At 42.6% G+C, this 27,014-nt stretch overlaps 2 protein-coding genes across 5 annotated transcripts in view; both read right to left on the bottom strand.

Annotated features, from left to right (window-relative positions):
• Nucleotides 1-1,564, bottom strand: part of ZSWIM5 (zinc finger SWIM-type containing 5) — a 60,648-nt gene extending 59,084 nt beyond the window's left edge. Inside the window, exon 1 of the mRNA XM_073544426.1 lies at nucleotides 1,036-1,564. Within this exon, the coding sequence (XP_073400527.1) occupies nucleotides 1,036-1,522 (487 nt within the window). The 5' untranslated portion in view covers nucleotides 1,523-1,564. The remainder of the gene's footprint in view (nucleotides 1-1,035) is intronic.
• A 13,616-nt stretch (nucleotides 1,565-15,180) lies between these two features.
• LOC141048648 (selenoprotein Pb-like) lies at nucleotides 15,181-25,694 on the bottom strand. 4 transcript variants are annotated; one of them, XM_073544431.1, is made up of 5 exons: nucleotides 25,657-25,694; nucleotides 23,740-23,955; nucleotides 18,785-18,997; nucleotides 18,419-18,554; nucleotides 15,181-16,702 (listed from the first exon to the last, which is right to left on the bottom strand). In XM_073544431.1, exons 2-5 carry the CDS (start codon nucleotides 23,940-23,942, stop codon nucleotides 16,433-16,435), a joined length of 822 nt encoding a protein of 273 aa, XP_073400532.1. In that variant the 5' UTR covers nucleotides 23,943-23,955; nucleotides 25,657-25,694; the 3' UTR covers nucleotides 15,181-16,432. The 4 variants fall into 4 exon arrangements, with proteins under 4 accessions (XP_073400532.1, XP_073400534.1, XP_073400530.1 ...); XM_073544433.1 differs by having other exon boundaries at nucleotides 23,740-23,950; nucleotides 25,657-25,687; XM_073544429.1 differs by having other exon boundaries at nucleotides 23,740-23,950; nucleotides 25,653-25,687.
• Between the last annotated feature and the right edge of the window lie 1,320 nt (nucleotides 25,695-27,014).

The raw sequence follows: 27,014 nt of genomic DNA on the forward strand, positions 1-27,014 counted from the left end.
CCATAAAGAGAAAGCGCAGAAATAATCCACATTATGGGCTTATCTAAATTAAAGTTCAACTTCCCAGATTTTAGAGAACACCACCACCTCTAACAGGGTCAGAAGATCCTGGACTGATCCAGACACTAGACGACAACATCTCCAAAATTCAGCATCAAAGGTTCACATGACAGGAAGCTCTGAAGGGAAACCTGTCAGGGAGATTATAGGAAGCCTGAGCGGTGATTAGTTCACCAGTCCCCAGGCTCAGTCCACACCTCATTTACAGAACTGAATATCTCATTACTCATCCATGGTCTGACTGTTCATGAGCAAATCAATCAGATTTTCCTGTCCTTGTTCCGAGCCGCTGACCTGTCTAAGCCCAACCGAGCCGTACAGAATGCCCCTGAACTCGGCCAATGCTCTTCATTCCCTGTCACATCGCTCAACATTTGAATCTGCATCTGTCAATAGTCCGTGGTCCTGAAAGGAATGCACTAATTACCAGCAAATTGTCCATTCAAGTCCTTAAACTGGATCCGTATTCACAGAACTCATCCGTGGTCCTGAACCCATTCCAACCCTCAGCCAAAGTCTTAAACTGGTTCCGTCCCCCAACCGGAGTCTGAATCTGATCCCGTACCTCAACCAGGGTCTTAAACAAGTCAGAAGCACCCAACCGGAGTCTCCACGGGTCCTGACACTCAACTGGGGTCTCAACGGGTCCTGACACCCAACCGGGGTCTCAACGGGTCCTGACACCCAACCGGGGTCTGAATGCAATGGTGTCCCCCCAACTAGGCTGTTAAATTGATACCACATCCCCAACCAGGGTCTTAAATGGGTCTCGACAACCAAACAAGGACTTAAATGGGTCCTGGCCCCCAACCTTATCCGGGCTCTAGACCCAACACAAGGTCCTAAACTAGCCCAACACTCAGTGTCTCATGGTTCCGGCCCTGCAATCCCCCTTTCTTCCCCAGCCCTCGTCATTGTGTATACCCTTTCTCCAGCATTGGGGCCCCCACCTTGCACAGTCTTAGGGCCACTCACCGACTTGCAGGACGTTTTCCACGCAGCCGCTCTCCAGAAGCCGTATGCCCCGACGGAATGGCAGCCCCTCGCCTCCTCCTGTCCCCGGGGCCCCAGGACCCCCGATGCCTGGAAGGGCTGAGCTCTGGCCCTGCCCCAGGGCCCCTCCTATAGGCCCCCCGGCAGGGGCCCCCGTCTCCTCGCCTCGGTACTGGAAGGAGGAGTACATGCAGATCTCTCGCTCGTTGCGGGGGAAGGACCAGTAGACTATGCGGCGCTGAACGGGCTCCGGGATCCGCTCGAACCGCTCCTCCACCCGTTCGAAGGCCCATTTCTCCGCCACCGCCTTAGCGGCGCAGTCCAACAGGGACTCGGGCTGGTAGAGCGGCCGGGCGGCGGCCCCTCGCTGCTGCGGACATTGCTGGGGGGGCTGACAGGTCCGGGAGCACAGCCGCTTGGCCGGGGGGAGCTGGAGCGGCGGCGGCGGAGCTCTCTCACCCTCCGCCATGTCCGCTCTGAGCTCTCTCTCTCTGACTGACTGAGCGCCGGGCCCGCGCGGCGCGTCCACGAGAATTGCAAAAATGTCCCCTGATTGGCTGCTTCCCGAGGCCGCGCATAGAAACTGCTATTTCATTGGTCAGTGTTCGGGGGCGCGCAGGGAAGGTGGCTGCTGATTGGTTGGTGACAAGAAAGGCCAGGAAGCCGGGGAGGAATGTGACACTCAGCAGCTGTCAAAGCCCAGAGCTCAATGTACATAGATGTACAGCACCGGGTATATATATATAAATCACCGGTATATATAATCACCGGGTATACTATACATATATACAGCACCATATATATGTACAGCACCGGGTATATATATATAAATCACCGGTATATATAATCACCGGGTATACTATACATATATACAGCACCATATATATGTACAGCACCGGGTATATATATATAAATCACCGGTATATATAATCACCGGGTATACTATACATATATACAGCACCATATATATGTACAGCACCGGGTATATTTCTAAATCACCGGTATATATAATCACCGGGTATACTATACATATATACAGCACCATATATATGTACAGCACCGGGTATATATATATAAATCACCGGTATATATAATCACCGGGTATACTATACATATATACAGCACCATATATATGTACAGCACCGGGTATATATATATAAATCACCGGTATATATAATCACCGGGTATACTATACATATATACAGCACCATATATATGTACAGCACCGGGTATATTTCTAAATCACCGGTATATATAATCACCGGGTATACTATACATATATACAGCACCATATATATGTACAGCACCGGGTATATTTATAAATCACCGGTATATATAATCACCGGGTATACTATACATATATACAGCACCAGATATATGTACAGCACTGGGTATATATATATAAATCACCGGTATATATAATCACCAGGTATACTATACATATATACAGCACCATATATATGTACAGCACCGGGTATATATATAAATCACCGGTATATATAATCACCGGGTATACTATACATATATACAGCACCAGATATATGTACAGCACTGGGTATATATATATAAATCACCGGTATATATAATCACCGGGTATACTATACATATATACAGCACCAGATATATGTACAGCACTGGGTATATATATATAAATCACCGGTATATATAATCACCGGGTATACTATACATATATACAGCACCAGATATATGTACAGCACTGGGTATATATATATAAATCACCGGTATATATAATCACCGGGTATACTATACATATATACAGCACCAGATATATGTACAGCACTGGGTATATATATAAATCACCGGTATATATAATCACCCGGTATGCTATATAGCATATACAGCACCATATACAGTGGGGAAAAAAAGTATTTAGTCAGTCAGCAATAGTGCAAGTTCCACCACTTAAAAAGATGAGAGGCGTCTGTAATTTACATCATAGGTACACCTCAACTATGGGAGACAAACTGAGAAAAAAAAATCCAGAAAATCACATTGTCTGTTTTTTTTCATTTTATTTGCATATTATGGTGGAAAATAAGTATTTGGTCAGAAACAAAATTTCATCTCAATACTTTGTGATATATACTTTGTTGGCAATGACAGAGGTCAAACGTTTTCTGTAAGTCTTCACAAGGTTGCCACACACTGTTGTTGGTATGTTGGCCCATTCCTCCATGCAGATCTCCTCTAGAGCAGTGATGTTTTTGGCTTTTCGCTTGGCAACACGGACTTTCAACTCCCTCCAAAGGTTTTCTATAGGGTTGAGATCTGGAGACTGGCTAGGCCACTCCAGGACCTTGAAATGCTTCTTACGAAGCCACTCCTTCGTTGCCCTGGCGGTGTGCTTTGGATCATTGTCATGTTGAAAGACCCAGCCACGTTTCATCTTCAATGCCCTTGCTGATGGAAGGAGGTTTGCACTCAAAATCTCACGATACATGGCCCCATTCATTCTTTCATGTACCCGGATCAGTCGTCCTGGCAGAGAAACAGCCCCAAAGCATGATGTTTCCACCACCATGCTTTACAGTAGGTATGGTGTTTGATGGATGAAACTCAGTATTCTTTTTCCTCCAAACACGACAAGTTGTGTTTCTACCAAACAGTTCCAGTTTGGTTTCATCAGACCATAGGACATTCTCCCAAAACTCCTCTGGATCATCCAAATGCTCTCTAGCAAACTTCAGACGGGCCCGGACATGTACAGGCTTAAGCAGTGGGACACGTCTGGCACTGCAGGATCTGAGTCCATGGTGGCGTAGTGTGTTACTTATGGTAGGCCTTGTTACATTGGTCCCAGCTCTCTGCAGTTCATTCACTAGGTCCCCCCGCGTGGTTCTGGGATTTTTGCTCACCGTTCTTGTGATCATTCTGACCCCACGGGGTGGGATTTTGCGTGGAGCACCAGATCGAGGGAGATTATCAGTGGTCTTGTATGTCTTCCATTTTCTAATTATTGCTCCCACAGTTGATTTCTTCACTCCAAGCTGGTTGGCTATTGCAGATTCAGTCTTCCCAGCCTGGTGCAGGGCTACAATTTTGTTTCTGGTGTCCTTTGACAGCTCTTTGGTCTTCACCATAGTGGAGTTTGGAGTCAGACTGTTTGAGGGTGTGCACAGGTGTCTTTTTATAGTGATAACAAGTTTAAACAGGTGCCATTACTACAGGTAATGAGTGGAGGAAAGAGGAGACTCTTAAAGAAGAAGTTACAGATCTGTGAGAGCCAGAAATCTTGATTGCTTGTTTCTGACCAAATACTTATTTTCCACCATAATATGCAAATAAAATGAAAAAAAAACAGACAATGTGATTTTCTGGATTTTTTTTTCTCAGTTTGTCTCCCATAGTTGAGGTCTACCTATGATGTAAATTACAGACGCCTCTCATCTTTTTAAGTGGTGGAACTTGCACTATTGCTGACTGACTAAATACTTTTTTTCCCCACTGTATATGTACAGCACCCGGTATACTATACATTAAGTATATACAGCACCAGATATATGTACAGCACCGGGTATATATATAAATCACCGGTATATATAATCACCGGGTATACTATACATATATACAGCACCATATATATGTACAGCACCGGGTATATATAAATCACCGATATATATAATCACCCGGTATACTATACATATATACAGCACCATATATATGTACAGCACCAGATATATATATATATATATATATATATATATATATAAATCACCGGTATATATAATTACCTGGTATACTATACATATATACAGCACCATATATATGTACAGCACCGGGTATATATAAATCACCGATATATATAATCACCGGGTATACTATACATATATACAGCACCAGATATATGTACAGCACTGGGTATATATATATATAAATCACCGGTATATATAATTACCCGGTATACTATACATATATACAGCACCATATATATGTACAGCACCGGGTATATATATATATATATATATAAATCACCAATATATCTAATCACCTGGTATACTATACATATATACAGCACCATATATATGTACAGCGTCGGGTATATATATATATATATTATATATATATATAAATCATCGGTATATATAATCACCTGGTATACTATACATACATACAGCACCATATATATGTACAGCACCAGGTATATATATAAATCACTGGTATATATAATCACCGGGTATACTATACATACATACAGCACCATATATATGTACAGCACCAGGTATATATATAAATCACTGGTATATAATCCCCGGGTATACTATACATATATACAGCACCATATATATGTACAGCACCCGGTATATATATAAATCACTGGTATATATAATCACCGGGTATACTATACATACATACAGCTGCAGCACCAGATATATGTACAGCACCAGGTATATATAAATCAAAGGTATATAATCCCCAGGTATACTATACATATATACAGCACCAGATATATGTACAGCACCCGGTATATATATAAATCACTGGTATATATAATCAAAGGGTATACAAATTCAAATTATTCAAATTCAAAGAAGCTTTATTGGCAGGACAAAATAAACATTAGTTTTGCCAAAGCATGTGTCCAATACGGAATAGGGAGTAGGGACTGAGGGGATAATGGGTGGGGACGGGTACAGGGTGGGGGTAAGGAAGTCCATGGCATATCATGGTTGTCTTTCTCGCAGCCTATGGCATACGCTCACATATTGCGCTGCTATCTCCACCACGCTTTCTTCTTCCCCCAGCAGGATATATGTATTTTCTTCCTCCTTCATGGAGCTGAAATCCGGGAAGAGATTGGATAGTCTCCCGAGGAAAGTGTCCCTCACTGCTGAGTATTTGGTGCAGTGTAGCAGGAAGTGGGTCTCATCCTCCAGGGCCTCCTGGTCACAATGTAGGCTCAATCTGTCTTCCCTAGGCTATACTATACATATATTCAGCACCAAATATATGTACAGCACCAGGTATATATATAAATCACCGGTATATCTAATCACCGGGTATACTATACATATATACAGCACCAGATACTGTATATGTACAGCACCAGGTATATATATAAATCACTGGTATATAAATCACCGGGTATACTATACATATATACAGCATCAAATATATGTACATCACCTGGTATATATATATATATATATATATATATGACCAGTATATATAATCACCCGGTATACTATACATATATACAGCACCATATATATGTACAGCATCAGGTATATATATAAATCACCGGTATATATAATCACCCGGTATACTATACATATATACAGCACCATATATATGTACACCACCAGGTATATATATAAATCACCTGTATATATAATCACTGGTATACTATACATATATACAGCACCAGATATATGAACACCACCGGGTATATATATAAATCACCTGTATATATAATCACTGGTATACTATACATATATACAGCACCAGATATATGTACACCACCAGGTATATATATAAATCACCTGTATATATAATCACTGGTATACTATACATATATACAGCACCAGATATATGTACACCACCGGGTATATATATATAAATCACCTGTATATATAATCACTGGTATACTATACATATATACAGCACCAGATATATGTACACCACCAGGTATATATATAAAAATCACCTGTATATATAATCACCAGATAAACTATACATATATACAGTACCAGATATATGTACAGCACCAGGTATATATATAAATTACCAGTATATATACAGTAATCACCGGGTATACTATACATATAACAACACTAGATATACATACAGCATTGGGAATACATATATACAGTACTGAGCATATATATAGCATCGGGTATTCTATACACATATTCAGCATCAGGTCACCGTCTATACTATACATACAGTATATACAGCACCAGGTATAAACAATCACTGTGTATACTATGCATACTGTGTATACAGCATTGGGAATACTATACATAAATACAGAACCGAGTATATATACAGCACCGGATATATATATATATATATATATATATATACTTGGATATATATTCTCGGATATATACATCTATATAAATTGTGAGCAGATGGGTGACAACCATTCCGAATTCTGTGGTGGCAGCAAATAGTGGTTGTCACCAAGTTTCTGTTACACATACACAGTAAATCAAAGTAACCACAAAATGGAGTAAAAACATCTAATTGATTTATTTTTTGCTTATCAAGGAGATGACGTCACGGAGGCCACATGTCACTTCAATGCCCGGAGATGTGTTTGCCACTTGTAGGTTAAGTAGTTACATAGGTGGCGTGTAAATAGTGTAATGAGACGCGGGAACGTCACTGCCGTGAGTTGGGATCTTACTACAGACTCGTTTGTGAATGGTACCGTACGGAGGTGTAAATTGAAGCTCCTGAGCCCCTGTATAATATATGGTCCAGGGCCTCCATATGTCACCTACTATATAAAGTGCTGTGCAAAAGTTTTAGGCAGGTGTGGATAAAATGCTGCACAGTAAGAAGCTTTAGAAAATGGAAATATTAATAGTTAACGAAACAATTAACAAAATGCAAAGTGAATGAAGAAGAGAGAAATCCAAATCACATGAATATTTGGTGACTGCTCTTTGCCTTCATCACTTCTTCTCGGTACTTGACATTTGCACACAGGTTTTGAAGGATCTCGACAGGGAGACGGTTCCAAACCTCTGCTCCCCTGAACAATGAAATAATAAGTGATCAAAGCGTTGTATCTACACTAAATTGGCATCAATAAAAACATCAGCTTCCACGTTAAAACAAGCACTCAGTTAGCCCCATGAACAAATAAAAAAATGTTACAGGTCTTGGAAAATGGCCACACAAAGCAAAAATTGCTTTTTTAAAATGTTCTGATTTTTTAAATTATTTAAAGGGAATCTGTTAGCAGGATCAACCCTCCTAAGCTGACCATATGGACTGCAGGTCATGGAAAGTTGAATAAAATTATACCTTGATATCTACGATCCAATGTTTAATTCCAGAGAAATCCACATTTCTCTTCATATGTAAATTATCTGCTAAGATCTATGGGCCTGACATAGATCTCCCTGAGAATCTGCCTCCAGAGCTTATAGTAAGGCTATGTGCCCACATAGCGTTTTAAAACGCACAATGAAAACCGGACTCCTTCCCAGAAATCGCGCGTTTTTTTCTGCGCGATTTCACCGTGATTTTACCGCGATTCTGTTCACGATTTTGCCGCAATTTTCTCAAGCACTTTCCAAGCGATTTGAAGCATCGCTTGGAAAGTGATTGACAGGTTGGTCACACTCGTCAAACATAGTGTTTGACAAGTGTGAGCAGCTTTTTACTATTGAGGCCGCCTATGCAGCATCAATAGTAAAAGATAGAATGTTAAAAATGATAAAAAAATAAAAAAATCGGGGTATATTTACCTTCCGATGTCCCGCACTGCCATCCCGGGCCTCAGCGTTCCCAGCGATGCCTTGCGAGACCTGTGATGACGTTGGTCTCGCGTTACTATAGCGATCTCGCGAGACTACGTCATCACAGGATCTTGCCGCAAGGCATTACTGGGAACGCTGAGGCCCTGGATGGCAGCGCGGGACGTCAGAAGGTAAATATACCCCGATTTTTTATTTTTTATTCTTTTTGTTACAGGGGTATGGTACCCATGGCCTGGAGGACAGTCTCCTCTCCTCCACACCGTGGGTACCAACCGCACATGAGACGCTTAACTTCCCGCATGGTGGGCATAGCCACATGCGGGTAGTAAGCGATTCTCATGCATTCCTATGGGTGCGGAATCGCGGCAATTCTTTGCAATTCCGCACAAAAGAATGAGCATGCTGCGATTTTTTCCGCGATGCGATTCCGCCGCGGAAAAAAGCGCAGCATAAGCACAGCATGTGCGGAATGCCATAGGAATGTATGGGGGGCGTCTGGTACAAGATTTTTAAACGTTTTCGCAGCATTTTCGCTCCGAAAATCGCGGCAAAACGCTTAAAAATCGCATCGTGGGCACATAGCCTAAATGACAGTCTGCTCTCCTGATCTTCATGACTCACACTGGTAACACCTCCTTTTATTTACAATAAGCTGTGGAGGCAGATTGTCGGGGAGATCTATGTCCAGCCCATAGATCTTAGCAGATAATTTACGTATAAGAAAAATATGAATTTCTCTGGAATAAGACATCAAATCGCAGATATCAAGGTATCATTTTATTCAACTTTTTATGACCTGCATGGTCATATAGACAACTTAGGAGGGATGATCCTACTGACAGATTCCCTTTAACCCCTTTCTGACATCAGGCATAATAGTACTCTGATGTCGGACTCCCTCTCTTTGATGTGCGCTCCATCGGGCCAGAAACTCACACATTGGTGACCCCCCACCCCCGCCCGTTATGTGATCGCGGGTCACCAGTTTGTTGGCATGACAAACATAGGTCTCCTGGAGACCTCTATGGTTGTCCCTGCCAACTTGCTGCGAGTGCCACCCGGTGGTCGGTGCTCATTGCAAGTAAGTAATTCTACTACTGTACATAGAGGCGAATTGATCATCTCCTCTATGTAGCAGAGCCAATTGGGTTGGGGCAGCTTCTAGTCTCCCATGGAGGTTATTGAAGCATGCCAAAAGTAAAAAAAAAAGTTTTTAAAAATATAAAAAAATAAAAAAATATAAAAGTTCAAATCACGCCCCTTTCGCTCCATTCAAAATAAAACAATAATAAAAAAGTCAAACATACACATATTTGGTATCGCCGCATTCAGAATCACCCGATCTATCATTAAAAAAAAAAATGATTAACCTGATCGTTAAATGGCATAGTGAGAAAAAACGTCAATACGGCACACAAAAAAAATAAGCCTTCACACAACCCGAGATCACGAAAAATGGAGATGCTACAAGTATTGAAAAATGGCGCAATTTTTTTTTCAAAGTTTGGATTTTTTTTTTCACAACTTAGATAAAACAGATTCTAGACATGTTTGGTGTCTATGAACTCAGAATGACCTGGAGAATCATAATGGTGGGTCAGTTTTAGCATTTAGTGAACCTAGCAAAAAAGCCACTCAAAAAACAAGTTTGGGATTGCACATTTTTTGCAATTTCACTGCACTTGGAATTTTTTTCCTGTTTTCTAGTACACAACTTGGTAAAACCAATGGTGTCGTTTCAAAGTACAACTTGTCCTGCATAAAACAAGCCCTCACATGGCCAAAATTGAAGAAAAAATAAAAAAGTTATGGCTCTGGGAAGAAGGGGAGCAAAAAACGAAAACGCAAAACTGAAAATACCTCCGGTCATGAAGGGGTTAACTAAGAAAGAAAAAAAAAAATAGATGCATGTTTGGGGATACATTAATCGAAGTGACCTAAATAGTCATTTTTCCCATACAATGAACACTGTAAAAACAAAATCCCAAAAACAATGGCAGAATGGCATTTTTTTCACCATTTCATCACGCTTACAATTTCTTTCCTGTTTTTAATACATTATATGGCAAAAATGAATGGTGCCATTCAAAACTACAACTTGTCCTACAGAAAACAAGCCCTCACATGTCTATGTCGACTGAAAAATAAAATGTTCAGGCTCTTGGAAGAAGGGGAGGAAAAAAACAAAGCAAAAAATTCCCTGGTCCATAAATAGATGTTTATTAATTAATCCTGGTGGTCGGAGAGTGCCGTATAAAGCCCCCGTTACACACTGCGATATCGCTAGCAATATCGCTGTAAAGTCACTGATTTTGTGACGTTGCAGCGATATTACTAGCGTTATCGCTGCATGTGATACTTACCTCCGACCGGCTCCCCCGCTGGTTATCGCTGATCGCGCGAGAAGCTGCTGGATCATTTCTCGTCGGCCACTTCCTGCGGCGCTTCCTGCTGTGACGACGAGCGACGCGTGGAGCCGGGCGGGAGGACGCAGGATCGCCTGGTGTGACAGGCAAGTAGCGATCCCCGTCCCCAGCGATGGCGCTAGTGAGATCTGCCTGTGTGGCAGCTCACTAGCGACCACTTAGCGATGTACCAGCGATCCTGACCGCGTCATATCGCTAGTCGGGATCGCTGGTGCATCGCTAGGTGTAACGGTACCCTTACTGTGTACTGAGCCTTACTCCCATTATTCCAGTCCCCAGGAGCTCACAATCTAATCTCGCCATCTCACGCGCATAACTCACTCCCATCATCCCTTTTCTCAGGGGTTCACAATCTATTGCTACTGGTACTATTTCCCTTAATGATAATTTTCCCATCGCTTCCATGGTGGGTGGAGGGTCCTCAGCCTGGCAGGCAGGGGTACAATGATTTGCAGCCTCATACCCCCACCGCTCACATACTCCAAGCAGGATGTCATATGTCATATCCTTCAGTGTTGGGGAGGGCGGCCCCTGTGTGTAAACATGGGGTGTGGGCTAGAGACCCTGAATGACCCCACTAGCAGTCCCAGACATTACAGGCATCTTCCGCTATCTGCTCTGAGGACCTTCCTGTGCAGAGAGCCCCCTCTGTCCTGGCACCATTCTTTTCCTTATCTCTCACAGGTTTACTGTTATTTTAAACACAGTCATTCTCTGGTCTTCAGCACAATGGACCCAGTCAGTGTATCTAAGCCTATTATGTGGGATACAGTCTCAGAAAACACACATCACTACATTCCCATCATGTAATGTCCTTGAGTTTCATTGATAAAAAATAATCTCATACATATATCTAATCATATCCTGTGTGATACTGTCTTCTGAATTACCGTGTCTAATCCTGTCATATGTGATACTGTCTGCCTTATCCAGTCCTATCCTGTGTGATACTGCCTGCTGAGTCGTGTATCTAACCCTCTCCTGTGTGATACTGTCTGCTGAGCTGTGTATCGAATCCTATCCTGTGTGATACTGCCTGCTGATCCGTGTATCTCATCCTGCTTTGTGTGATACTGACTGCTGAGCCATGTGTCTCATCCTGTCATGTGTGATACTGTCTGCTGAGCCGTGTATCTCATCCTGTCATGTGTGATACTGTCTGTTGAGCTGTGTATCTCATCCTGCCTTGTGTGATACCCTCTGCTGAGCCGTGTATCTCATCCTGCCTTGTGTGATACTGTCTGCTGAGCCGTGTATCTAATCCTCTCCTGTGTGATACCCTCTGATGAGCCGTGTATCTAATCCTGTCCTGTGCAATACTGTCTGCTGAGTCATGTATCTAATTCTATCCTGTGTGATACTGTCTGCTGAGCTGTGTATCTCATCCTGCCTTGTGTGATACCCTCTGCTGAGCCGTGTATCTAATCCTCTCCTGTGTGATACTGTCTGCTGGGCCGTGTATCTAATCCTATCCTGTGTGATACCGTTTGCTGTGCTGTGTATCTAATCCTCTCCTGTGTGATACCCTCTGATGAGCTGTGTATCTCATCCTGCCTTGTGTGATACCCTCTGCTAAGCCGTGTATCTAATCCTAACCTGTGCAATACTGTATGCTGAGTCATGTATCTAATCCTACCATGTGTGATACTGTCAAGCTGAGCAGTGTATCTCATCCTGTCTTGTGTGGTACTCTGAGCACACAGCGCTGTAATCCCCTCATCAGCCATGTTCTGCTGTGTGGCTGTTACTATGGTTTCGCTCTGTACTGCAGCATGGAGGGGACGGCAGCCATTTTGCCCATTAGTGACCTGTGACTTTTGTGCCCCCAGGTTGGATCACAGGCAGCGGGCCCTCCATAGTCGCACTACTGTGATCGCCACATTTACCATCGAGGTCTGTTGGAGTGAGGGAGAAAGTTTGCTCCACTCGATAAGCCTCATGGGTTGGAGTAATTGAAGTAACTTGTGGGCACCAATGCAAAATCTCCTATGGGACCCCCTCAATGTCACGGGTCTTTAATCGTATTGGTCTATTCATACGGCCCTCTTAAGATTTAGGGCCCACTCCAGTTAGGCCCCTGGTCGGGGCGGCTCTCAGGGTAACCGCCTGTCCCCCCTGCTGCATTTGTTTCCTTCTCATTTCCTGCCATGTTAGGTTTCGCTGTTGGGGTCAGATGTGTGGAGGTGTCCTGTCATCATGACCCGCCTGTCTCAGCCCCTCATCCTGTGAGTGACCCGAGACCACCACTTCCCTGATACAGAGATTACATAGCTCTCATCAGCCGGACACGCGGCTCACCCAGGATATGGGCCCTGGAAGGTGGCAGGAAATGGTGTCCACCAGGAGATATGAAGCCCACCCAGGATATGGGCCCTGGAAGGTGGCAGGAAATGGTGTCCACCAGGAGATATGAAGCCCACCCAGGATATGGGCCCTAGAAGGTGGCAGGAAATGGTATCCACCAGGAGATATGAAGCCCGGGCCAGGCCCCATACCCTCTTCATATGAGATATGGCCCCCCAAATCAGATAAGTGGCAGCCACCCCTTTCTCTTTGTCTGCCAGTGTAGCACTTGTGTTGGTGCCACTTATCACCAGGAGTTGCTGCCATTGCTACTAAGTTTGAGCAGCACCTCCAGATCCCGAAAAGATATTGGAGAAGTCACTGAGCCAAGCCAGACGCTTAGCCGGCCACAAATTATTCAGACTTTGTTAATGAATATTCACAATAGGAAACAATTTTTGTTAATTTTGGAGCTTCCCATTAATTCTGGTCCTAATCATCCGGCTGAGCTGTGCATTACAAATCATATGGGCAGCGGTAGAGACCCAGGTCACTACAATCCACAGAATCCCAAATTCTCAAAATCAAAGGTACTGGAAAATTGCATTTTGCCTATGGAGGGGGCACATATTTTTACAGTATTCTTCACTATATAAAAAAAAATCTTCTTGATTCTGTATTTTGCTTGTGGAATAATAATAACCCTTTATTTTCTGATAGCAGTGATATTTTGCAAATTTAACATTTTTTTCAACCAGATATTTTCCATATGTTGTGACTGTATCTATACAATGGTCCCATTTCATCATTTGAAAGTTTTTTTTTTAATAATTTTCCATGATTTTTTTTAATGCCAATTTTTTTTTTTTCAAATGTCGCACAGGGTTCATGAATTTGGCACAAAATAAAAAATGTTCTTTATTTTTGTCTTTTTTTGGGGGGCGGAATGGTAGGGCAAAAAAAGTTGCATGTGCCATTAAAATGTCGCAAAATTATTTGTGCAAAATTTCCTGGCTACATAGTATCCCTCCAGGGGGAAGAAGAAAAGGACTGTACATTTGAGCAAAAAATGTTGACTTTTTAAATTGTGTATGTATGTATATATGTATAAATTGATGAATCAAGATCATATTCACCCATAACGACCATGGCGAACATATATAAAACAAAAGCAAGGCGAACAAATCTAAAATATACTTTACATAAGGCGCAAACTGAAAGAAGAAAACTAAAAAAAATAGAGAAAAACACCAAAATCTAGGCAAAAAAAGGCTCAAATAAAAAAAAACCAATCAGATCCACTGGGTATGGACATGAAGACTCAAGAGATGTCAGGGTACTGTACAGCAGCATTTATCACAGTGAGGAGATGTCCACATGTCAGTGACCGTAAATCTCATCTTAAAATTGGTATTAATATCAGATGGGTGGGGGTCTGACACTTGGCACCCCCATGATCAGCGGTGATCGGAAGAAGACAACGTACAGAGCCAGAACTAGACAGCGCCTTACAATATGTAGTGGCCGTTCCTGAGTCCTGCAGAACATCTTCAATAGGAGATGAGTTGCGGTACCTGAGAACGGCCACTACACAATGTATGGCGCTGTGCAGCTCTTGCTCAGTACACTGTGTACCTCCTGCTTGCCATGAGAACCCATGAGCAGCGGATGATAGGGTCACTGGATGTCAGACCCCTACCAATCAGATTTTGATAACCTATCCTAAGGAAGGGTCTTCAATATTGTAGTCCTGGGCAACCCCTTTAATAGAGGCTTGGCCCTTTCTAACCAATCTAAGGAGTTTCTAGATGCTTAGACCTTGTAAGAACCTCAATAGTGTCTCACTATTCCAATGATCCAATGATTTATTGATGTCACTTTTGTTTTCTATTGTTTTATGGGATCCGCTGAGTTTTTTTGCGGCAAGTGCTTCAAAACGGTGCATGGGATTCATGGATTCGATACAAGATCAACAATACTCTTTATTTTTGCATGCAACCGATTTTAGAAAAACGTGCGACTTTTGTAAGCGTTTGCGACTTTTTGCGTTAAAATTTCGTAAATCAATTAAGTCGCACATTTGCCTATAAAAATACTACAAATTAAAAACTATGTCAGAGTCCAGTCCCGGCCTGGAGTGAGATGCGCCTAAAAAATGCAACAGTTGGTAAAAGTCACATATCAAGAATCAGTCTAAAATGATCTGGATAAAGTAAAGTTGTTGATGGAAAAAAATCCCAAAAGTCTTAAAAAGAAAGTCAACGTAGAAAGTGGCTCAAAAGGTTTAGAGGATAAGGCTGTGTGCACACGCTGCGGATTTTGCTGCGGTTCCGCAGCGGTTTTGGCCGCTGCGGACCCGCAGCAGTTTTTGCTGCGGTGTACAGTACCATGATTCCCTATGGGAATCAAAAACCGCAGTGCAGACGGTGCGGAATTTTCCGCGCGGATTATCTGCGGTTTTCAATCCGCAGAAAGAATTGACATGTCAATTCTTTCTGCGGATTCCGCTGCGGTTTGCCATCTCCTCCATTGAGGAGATGAAAAACCGCAGGGCAAAACCGCAGAGCAATCCGCAGGTAAAACCGCAGGTCTTTTGACCTGCGGTTTCACCTGCGGATTTTACAAAATCCGCGCGGATGAATCCGCACCTAATCCGCAGCGTGTGCACACAGCCTAAGGGTCAAATATTAAAGACGCAATATCACTAAAGTGGAGAAACGCGGGGACCCTCTGAGCTCTGTAGGCCTCTTCCAACCTGCCCGCATTTCCGGTGCCCGTTCCCTTTCTGATTCGTAAACCATGCATGTCTCGCACCGCAACAAAGAAGTCACGCCAAATTTGCTAATCAGAACAGGCGCCGAGAATGCCAGGAGGTCAGGGGAGGCTCGCAGGGCTCTGGTCCGGCACACACAGACTTCCGATGTGACAGCTGGACCAGGGTCCTGCAAATCTTTTTGCTCAATTCTACTAATCATTCATTATTGATTATGAGGTTAGTAGTTGTCTTTTGTTGATTGAATGATGAGATATAGGGTTCGTCACTAATGATTAAATGTTGAAGGCTCATCGCTGATTGGATGATAGTACATATGGCCGTACACATTAGATCATTTTCAGTGGATCTCGGCAGTCTCAGATGTTTGGAGAAGACACCTCATGGTTGGTGGGATGATGAGGCTGACAGTCGTCATTACATATTATTCAGATTTAGGGATGTTAATGATGTTTTCCCCCATGTTTCATTAGTTGATGACGTTCTCCATCATTACTGATGGCTTCATGACGTTCTCCATCATTACTGATGGCTTCATGACCTTCTCCCCCCCTTGGATGATGATTGTTCTCAATGTTTCTCTCTCGATGGTCATTAATACGACGGTCACTTGGTTTATTTACAGTGCTTTTGTCTTTTTCGGGAGCAGAGGTCCCCGTCTCTGAATGCTGTTCTGTCTTCACATCTGTAGTGTTATTTCCCAATGTTTCATTCTGTAAGAAATTGGGGAAAAATGAAGAAACAGAAAATGCAATGTATACAGCTCTGCACTGTCACTGCTATGAAGATATAATGCATCTGTGCAGCTGTATTATACCTACAGCTGAAAGCAAAATTATTCATCCCCCCAGGTACATGCTAAACGATGAAAGTCTCCATACCCATACCGCTCAGCTGTACCCTTGAATATTGATGTATTTGGCCTACAGTATAATGTGTATAAGGGCATTGGCCGACTGATGGACAAGGGAGATGTCGAAAAGTCATGTCCGAGTTTGGACTGCTGATCACATTTTTCTCCCTGAGATAAGCCACTGGCCGACGCGTGAGTAGGTGGCTTTCTCATAGAGAACACAGGAGCTTGGTCAAGCGAGCGCTCCTGTGCAGTCTTTTAATGCGTATAAGAGCTTAAGGCATACATCTGTTCTGATCCAAAAGCACAAGAAAAGTCAGCGCCTATTTACTTAATAGCACATATGTAAGCCACAGAAGTTTGGTGATCCTGTTCTGTAAAAGAATGAAACAAAACTGGAACTTTTTGTGCCTAAGGATCATTTATATGTCTGGAGGAGGAAGAATGAAGCATATGCTGAAAAAAACAGCCTCCCAGTTAGGCATGGTGGTAGCTCGGTGATTTATACAGTAAAGCATGGTGGTGACTTGGTGGCGTACAGTGAACCATGGTGGTGGCTCGGTGATGTCTGACGTAAAGCATGGCGGTGAGTCAGCAATTCCTATAGTAAAGCATGGCGGTGACTTGGTAAAGTCTACTGCAAAGCATGGTGGTGGCTCAGTGATTCCTTAAGTAAAGCATGGTGGGCATTCGGTGATACCTGCAATGAAACATGGAGGGGACTCAGTGTTGTCTACAGTGATACATGGCAGGGGTTCGGTGATGCCTGCAGTGGCTCAGTGATTCCTACAGTAAAACATGGTGTTGACATGGTGATGTTTATACTGAAGCATGGTGTCTTGTTGATCCCTAAAATGAAGCATCACAGTGCCTTAGTGATGCCTACAGTTAAGAATCTCAGTGGCTCACTGATTTCAACAGTAAAACATAGTGGTGGCTTGGTGATGTCTTAAGTGAAGCATGGAGGTGGCTTGGTAATGCTGTGGAGCTGCTTTTTCTTTTTCTAGCGCTGGAATCATCCAGTGTGGGGGGAGGGGGATGGATTCAATCAAGTATCAGGAAATTCGAGGAGAAAACATCATGCCTTCTCTGAGGAAGCTGAATGGTGACCTTTAGGTCAATGATCTCAAGCATACTTGAAAGTGCTCCAAGGCTCGGTTTCAGAAGAGGCCCTGGATGATTCTGTAGCGATCGTCACAGTCGCCTAACCCAAACTCCATAGAAAATTTGTGGTGGGATTTGAAGAAGGCAGCACACAATCCCAGGAATATAGGTGACCTAGAGGCTAATGTTCATGAGGACTGGGTTAAGACTCCTCACGAACAGTGCAGCAGTTCTTGTCATCTACAGCAGGTCATAACAGCCAGAGGGGCTCTACTAAGTACTAAAAATGCTGGTCATGAAGGGGCGAATCATTTTGATAAGAACTGAACATTATCACTACTATAAAGATATAATATATGGGTGCAGCTCTATTATGCCAATCTTATCACTACTGTGAGGACGTCATTTGCCGTTTTGAGCATTAGACTATTAGATTTCTGCTGATATCTGCGTTAAATTATATGTTTTTTACCATTTTAGTGACGTTTGCATAGAAGCTGCAGTTCTGACAATAATCTTCATAGTAAGTGGAGATGATGGCGGCTTCCACGTACGGATAGTGGAGGTAGCTGAGAGGGAGGCGGATATGGAAGGTGAGACGGCCACACCTGAGAAACACAAATACAGTCATCATCATTACAACGGCGTGGCCGAGCGCATGGCGACCCCACTATCTGCAGTAAGACCCAAATATCTGGCGGCTCTCCATCTAATACGCATCTGCGACTGGCTCAGGAGGATCAATTGTGATTTATGATATTCTAGCGGGATGCTCCTTAATGGTCCCACATATCAGTAATCCAGCCCCTGTATAGTCCTAGGCCGCCGTGTTACCTACCGGTCGTAGATCAGGAAGTCGTCCTTGTCTCCATTTAGGATCTCCCACACGTCCTCCTGGTTCGGCAGCTGCTCGTATACGGGTATCCCCGCCGGCGCTCTTCTCGTCAGCTCCGGGAGCATCAGTTTTGACAGGAAGCTCTGGTCATTGACAATGATATAACTTATGTTTGTGAGCCCCCGGGCCTCCAGCTTATCACGTAGGGGCCCCATGCTAAAAGACAAGAACGTCACTTCTTACTACTGATGCATCGCACGGTCTAGGTACATTTCTAAATTCCATTTCTGGAATTCTTGAATAAAATGTGGTTTTCATGTCGTCTCCATCACTTTGAATATCTGTCATTGCTGTCAGTGAACCCTAACCCTAACCCATTCGGTCCTAGTCCTGATCCTGCACTTGGGGCTGTTATGGGGCAATTTAGGAAAGTAGGGCCGATCCAGAAAACCTGTGCAGCCCCCGCTCATCTCTGCCTACAGAGCCATCAGGTTTGGATCTGATTTTTATCCATTTTTGGCCAGGGTGTCCATTTTTACCATCATCTGTTTTTCACATATGTCATAAAAAATACAATTTTCCAAGCTTTTCCTAGCCATTAAACAGAAAAAATTAGGACGGCGGGCGTATAATACATGCATGCCATTTGTGTTGTGTCTAATTTTTTCACAAACTAATTGATTTGTATGCACGTCTCCTTGTTTTGTGTTTTTTTGCAGACTCTCGAAACTCGGACCGGTGACCCTGGCCATAGATAATAGTGGGTGCACGCTCTATCCGTAGAAAAACTAATGTCTGATTGAGGTCTGAGGCCTAAGGTTTCAAACTGGATCCTAAGGTTTAATATTAGGAAATAACTTTTAGATCAACCTCTAGCGTAAAATCATGCGACCCCGCCAGACGGTGTCACATGACCTGCAGGAAATTAGCGACAAATGTGAAAAAATATATCCGCCCCCTAGTGGTCACACTTCAGTACGACATCCGGACAGTCCTGATTCCAGCTACTACAGATCCATTGAAGGATCCAGACCAATACTTCTATATCACCGAGTTATTTTTTCTCAGTGATAAATCCCTTACAAGACAATGCCACTGATTTTACTACTCCCACCATCCCTGTACACAGAAGTTAATTATGGAATTTCCATATATCACACTATCACACACAATTTATCACACCCATCATTACTGATTCCCAAAGTTTATCATGTAATCTCTGTATCTCACGCAGAAGATATCACTCCCATCATCCATGATCCTGGGAACTCACAACATAAAAAAAAAAAACCTCAGAAAAAATACACAAGGGGACCAAAAAATTAAACTAGAAACCAAGAGAGCACACAATTGGTAAACCCCTAAAATATAACCTTTAATTCTGTATTTTTTAAAAATATGTTCTCCAAAAATACTGGGTGATACCGGGTTTACAAAAGTGCCAAAAAAATTGACACACAAGAGAAATTTTTATCAAAGGAAGGGGGGAACCTCGCCCTAGTAGACCCTAATATGTCCCTTCCTGGCGGCGGAGGTTGGCACCTTACTTGTTGACAATGTGGCACCCCCGCTCAACGTCGGTAGCCCTAGATACCCTTAATCACCCTAACAAAACTAAAAAAGGGATACACAGAAAAACCACAGACATACAAATACACCCGACAAAAAAACCTCTAATGGGTAGACATAAATATGTCTTCATAGGAGAAAAAGTGCTGGAGTGCTGTAAACTTATCTCGTAGTGAAAAAGACTCAAAAATAAACAAAATGCAGCTCAAATCACTTATCTCGCAATAAACAATGCATATGCTGCAAAAAATATATAGTCCGTGCAGCTCATCAATCTTATCTCGTAATAAAAAATACGTGCTGCAGAAGGACATCATCCTCTATCCAAGGGGCTTACAATATAACCTCTTAGAATGTATCACTCCCATTATCCCCAATCCAAGGGGCTCACAACATAACCTACTAGAATGTATCACTCCCATCATCCTCGATCCAAGGGGCTCATAACATAACCTCCTAGAGTGTATCACTCCCAACATCCCTGATCCAAGGGGCTCACAACATAACCTACTAGAATGTATCACTCCCATAATCCTCGATCCAAGGGGCTCATAACATAACCTTCTAGAATGTATCACTCCCATCATCCTCGATCCAAGGGACTCACAGGATAACCTCCTAGAATGTATCACTTCCATCATCCCTGATCCAAGGGGCTCACAGGATAACCTCCTAGAATGTATCACTCCCATCATCTCTGATCCAAGGGGCTCAAAGGATAACCTCTTAGAATGAAGCACTCCCATCATCCCTGATCCAAGGGGCTCACAGGATAACCTCCTAGAATGTATCACTCCCATCATCCTCAATCCAAGGGGCTCACAGGATAACCTCCTAGAATGTATAACTCCCATCATCCTCGATCCAAGGGGCTCACAACATAACCTCCTAGAATGTATCACTCCCATCGTCCTTGATCCAAGGGGCTCACAACATAACCTCCTAGAATGTATCACTCCCATCATCCTCAATCCAAGGGGCTCACAACATAACCTCCTAGAATGTATCACTCCCATCGTCCTTGATCCAAGGGGCTCACAACATAACCTCCTAGAATGTATCACTCCCATCATCCTCGATCCAAGGGGATCACAATATAACCTCTTAGAATGTATCACTCCAATTATCCTCGATGCAAGGGGCTCACAACATTACCTCCTAGAATGTATCACTCCCATTATTCCCAATCCAAGGGGCTCAGGATAGCCTCCTAGAGTGTATCACTCCCAACATCCCTGATCCAAGGGGCTCACAACATAACCTCCTAGAATGTATCACTCCCATCATCCTCGATCCAAGGGGCTCATAACATAACTTCCTAGAATGTATTACTCCCATCATCCCTGATCCAAGGGGCTCACAGGATAACCTCCTAGAATGTATCACTCCCATCATCCCTGATCCAAGGGGCTCACAGGATAGCCTCCTAGAATGTATCACTCCCATCATCCTCAATCCAAGGGGCTCACAACATAACCTCCTAGAATGTATCACTCCCATCATCCTCGATCCAAGGGGCTCACAACATAACCTCCTAGAATGAATCACTCCCATCATCCTCGATCCAAGGGGCTCACAGGATAGCCTCCTAGAATGTATCACTCCCATCATCTCTGATCCAAGGGGCTCAAAGGATAACCTCTTAGAATGAAGCACTCCCATCATCCCTGATCCAAGGGGCTCACAGGATAACCTCCTAGAATGTATCACTCCCATCATCCTCAATCCAAGGGGCTCACAGGATAACCTCCTAGAATGTATCACTCCCATCATCCTCGATCCAAGGGGCTCACAACATAACCTCCTAGAATGTATCACTCCCATCGTCCTTGATCCAAGGGGCTCACAACATAACCTCCTAGAATGTATCACTCCCATCATCCTCGATCCAAGGGGATCACAATATAACCTCTTAGAATGTATCACTCTCATTATCCTCGATGCAAGGGGCACACAACAAAACATCTTTGGCCTCTTTCAGACATCAGTGTGTCCCTTATGTGTGGTGACAGCTTTCACATGCACCGCAGACACTGACACACACAGACACATCCAAATGGATGGGTCTCTACATGTCAGTGTGTTTCCTTGGGCTGTGTGTCCGTTTTTTAACAGCAGCACAGGTCACAAAACGTTCCGCACACGTTCACACTCGCTGTTATCAGCTGAATACAACTCTCAACATAGTCCCCTGTTAGCGCTAATCGCAGTGCGAATAGGGGAGAATGATGAGAGCCGTCTTCATCACCCGGCGCCGGGGAACAGCATGAACAGTACCGCTGATTCCCAAGCACCGGTACATGGGATACTGATGCGACACACATTTACCACACATATTACACATATTTTTCCAGTATCGGAAATGTCAGGACATGTGAAAGAGCCCATACATAGGAATATAGAACATGGAGCATAAAATAATTAAAAATAGTAATTATAAAATAATTTTTTGGAGTCTGAACACTGTCAAAAACAGTTTTGGGAGGCGGTGCATTGTATGCCTCTCAGGCCAGGATGTGAAGATCCCATATGATGTGTGCAGGGTGTTGGCGTAACATCAGGGTTATATGTGTCCACACTGTCTGCTGCATCGTCCCGGGTCTGTAGTCCGCGCCTCTGGTAAATACGACCTTTGTCTAGTTACTATTTACATTGAATTTCAAGTTTTAAGAGAAAAATACTAAAAGTTTTGAAGTTGTCAAGAGTCGGTGAGTGTAATTAGGTGTAGTAATATGGCAGAGATGGGGCCTTCAGTAGGTCCCTGACTGCATCTACACAATAGGATCACATGCAGGGGAAGGGGTCAACGGGAATGGGAAGTGAGTGACCACCCTTTAGCCCCTTTACTAATCTCTCAAATGCAGTATCTAAAAGGTAAAATGTTTGTGATCGGAGCTAGCTCTGGTCTCAGCAGTTACTCCCACGTGTTGGTTATATATTGCAGCCAGCACCTGTAAAGTATGGAGCACTCTCAGCTCCTGAGCTCGCTATATATGGTAAGCGTGCACGTCCACCGTACATGTACAGCGTGCATCGCCAAAGGATTAAAAAAATAACATTCACAGGAGAGGTGTTAAATGTCTGATCCCCATTGGTCACAAGAACATTTTTCCCAGGTGGGTAAAGACTGTATCCAGTGAACACATATTTTTCCATTTCTGAGATAGGAAATGACAGTTGGTGCTCATAAAGTTCGGTGGAGAACTTGCGGCAGAATGTCTGTCTGCCTCTAGCTCCTCCCTCTTCTCCATAGAACTTTATAAGCGCCAACTGTTTTCTTCTAATATTTGCATTTTGGGAACTCACAGAACTTAAAATATCAGAAAAAATGGCGCGGCACAATTCCAGATGAGGCTCATATTTCACGGGACATCGATGGGATGACTTACTTGGCTGCCTGGGTGAGGCAGAAGCCACAGCTGGCCTGGAGGAGCGCCACCACCATCACTTGTCCAACAGACCTCCCCATGGGCTCCTCGTCACCGATGCTCCAGGGAGGAGGCGGCTTACAAAACGACGTTCCATTGTGCGCTGAGGAGACCACAGCCAAGAGACCCAGTAGGGAGGCGATAAAAAGAGAAGACCCCCTCATTGTAGAGACTGGACTTGCAAAATAATGGGAATATAAAAAAAAAGTTAAACAAAGTTAACGTTTCTGATCACTTTCTTAAAGAGACAGTAGCGTAAATAATGTTATTAGACTGACGAGATGAGCAGGAAGGTGCAATAAGTCTTAGGTGTTAGAAGTGTTTTACCGCAGACTTTTACAAGTTTCTAATTTTTCGAGGGGTCGTTCAACCTTATCCTCCAAATGCTGAAATTTCTGAATTTATAGACCTGTGGCCATCGATAGCTATCATCATCCATATCTCCCACTGCCCCAAGTAATCATATTAGGCTGGTTTCACACTAGCGAATGGCCGAGCTGCGGAGGGCTGCAGACTTCCTCTGTGAAGCTCCGCCCACAGCTGCACCTCCTCCGGTCAGCTCCGCCTTCATCGGCATGTGGCGTGCGGCCCCTATCTTTAACATTAGGTACGCAAGCCGTGCCAATGTATGCGGATGCCTCTACATGCGTCGTTTTGACGTTGCGGTGAACCGCGTCGAACGCAACGAGTTGAATTTTGTTGCGGTCGCCGCACCGTCAAAACGAGGCATCCGCATACATCGGCACGGCCTGCGTACCTAATGTTAAAGATAGGGTACGCAGGCCGTATGCCGACGTAGGCGGAGCTGACCGGAGGAGGTGTGGCCGTGGGCGGAGCTTCACGGAGGAAGTCCGCATCTCTCCGCAGCTAGGCCATACGCTAGTGTGAAGCTAGCCTTATAGAGGGTAAATCAGTGGTAAAAGAGGCTACGTGTGTGTGGCTCTGACTTTATATGATACATACAGCTGCTAACATTACACTAAGGTGTCACAATTCCCCCCCCAAAAAAGTAATAAAAATATAATAGAAAAAAAAAGATAGAAATTATAGGTTCGATTAATCATTTGTAGTTTTATTTTGTCTTGTGATATTCATTGTCGTTCTTTTGTGCCGAATTTTTCAAAACAGCACGGTTCACGATTTTTATGCAAATTTAAAAATATTCTTTATTTTTTTACCTCTACTTTTTTGGAAGCAAAACGCTAAAATGTTGTATTATTTGCACAAAAATTCATAAAATTTCTCCTGGGGGCTGTGTGGAATGGGGACTAGAGTATATTTGCATAAAAAGTTTGCGACTTTTCAAAAAGTCGCAGTTGGTGAATCGGCCGCAAACTTCTGGAAAACAAAAATAATAGAGAACATAATAAAAAAATGGAAAAAAAAATAAAAGACATAATATAGGCTTGAAAAAAAGAAAACTAAAAACTGACTAAACCACTAAAAAATAGATAAAAGATAAATAATATTATACAAAAATAATTTATAAAAGATGCAAATGCAATAATTATGTAAAAAAAATGTTATGATATGTCAGGTAAAGTTAGAAGCAATTATTAGATATTTTTTACACCAGACATCAACATATTTTATACCAATGTCGACATTTTCTTGTATACCAATGACCTCTCCAGCGAGGAAGAGGGCAGGAACTCTAGCGCCACCCGCTGGAGGTAGCAATATTAAATGTTAATATCAACCCTTTGGTACGTAACTAAGGATTCAGGGATGGATATATCATTGATGCAGCCTTTACTTGAGATAATGGAATTTCATTATTTTGCACAAAAAGTGTTAGTAACTTATGCACTAAAAAAAGGATAAAAAGAAATAAATGACCACACAAAAGTGAATGACCATCCCCCTCTACTCACTCACTGTCTGCTCCCCACGATGTCCCTCTGGCTGATTCCTGCAGTATGTGGCACAATCTGCCCAGGACTCCTGCACTTTATCCCTGGAGGCAGGGCCAGGACCTCCAACCCCCATGAAGGACATTGGGCCCAGAGCAGGGGTCAGGAATCAGGTGGAATTAGTTGGCTGCAGTCTACAGACATTGCAGAAACTTTACACTCATGCTTTTTTTTAACGTATATTATTATTATTTTATTATTATTTTTTAGGAAAGTCATAAACCACGGTGCAAGAAAACGCTCAATTATTTGTGATTTCAAGATAATGTCAAACCAAAGACACAATATAGAAGACAATAATGTAATATGTATATATATATATATCCTAGTGTGTAATATAGCTATATAAATATATATATATATATAAATACATTACACACTATCACAGGTACTTTATATATTGCATTATCTCTACTTTATCGCAGCACGTCCTTGTGTAGGGCCTGTTGATCAATAATATCTTGTCTCTTTTTGCACAATTTTGGCACTATTGCACTTTATGATTAATTCATTTTATTTTGTGTGATTTAATATTACTCTATATGTATATTGCCTTTAATATGGCTGTTTGGCCATTATATATTTAGACACTTTGGCACTGGTCGCTTTGTATGATTATTAGTCACTTTTTTTTTTTTTAAAGCCCCATTTGGTCTTTGCTGCTTTATTATTATGAACTACTGATAGCTTTATATATTTCTGTATACTGGTGATTCCATATATTTTATTATTTTAATGGTATATATCTCTTTCGTGCACAAGCACTTTTTCATGTAGAATACTACTTACCACTATTAATAAAGGTATTTTAAATCTTCCCTTCATTATGGCTGTTTTTATGATTTAATATTTCTAGTTCATGTCCAGGGTCTCTCTTGTTTTGTGTACTATCCAGTAATAGACTACATCACATACTATCCAATAATAGAATATATATTACACACTATCTAATAATATACTATATTATACTGTACAATATCTGGTAATTCTATAGAATATAGCACATTATACTACACATTATCCAATAATATAATAGCATGCACTACACTATAATACATGCTACACAAAAACAAAATATACTACTACACTGTACTACATAATATGCAGTTATGTAATATACTACCCTCCGTACTAAGAGTGTGAAACGTGCGTCAAGGTGTCCATATATTTAGGTACTGGAAAGATGTATATCTTTGTACCGTGTTAGCCAGTAGATAGAAAAATATTCAGGATTGAGAGTCCTCAGTGGTTGATACCTTTTATTGGCTAACTGAAAAGATGGTAACACATTGCAAGCTTTCGAGACTACTAAGGTGTCTTCAT

Source organism: Dendrobates tinctorius, unplaced genomic scaffold (assembly GCF_039654945.1).
Source record: "Dendrobates tinctorius isolate UK_male_01 unplaced genomic scaffold, ASM3965494v1 ptg000138l, whole genome shotgun sequence".
Classification (NCBI taxonomy): domain Eukaryota; kingdom Metazoa; phylum Chordata; class Amphibia; order Anura; family Dendrobatidae; genus Dendrobates; species Dendrobates tinctorius.

Coding starts and splice junctions, on each gene's coding strand:
- LOC141048648 (XM_073544431.1), bottom strand. CDS start 23,942: ATGAGGGGGTCTTCTCTTTTTATCGCCTCCCTACTGGGTCTCTTGGCT. Junction 18,555..18,784: donor GACTTCCTGATCTACGACCG/GTAGGTAACACG, acceptor TGTGTTTCTCAG/GTGTGGCCGTCTCACCTTCC. Junction 16,703..18,418: donor ATGCAAACGTCACTAAAATG/GTAAAAAACATA, acceptor AATTTCTTACAG/AATGAAACATTGGGAAATAA.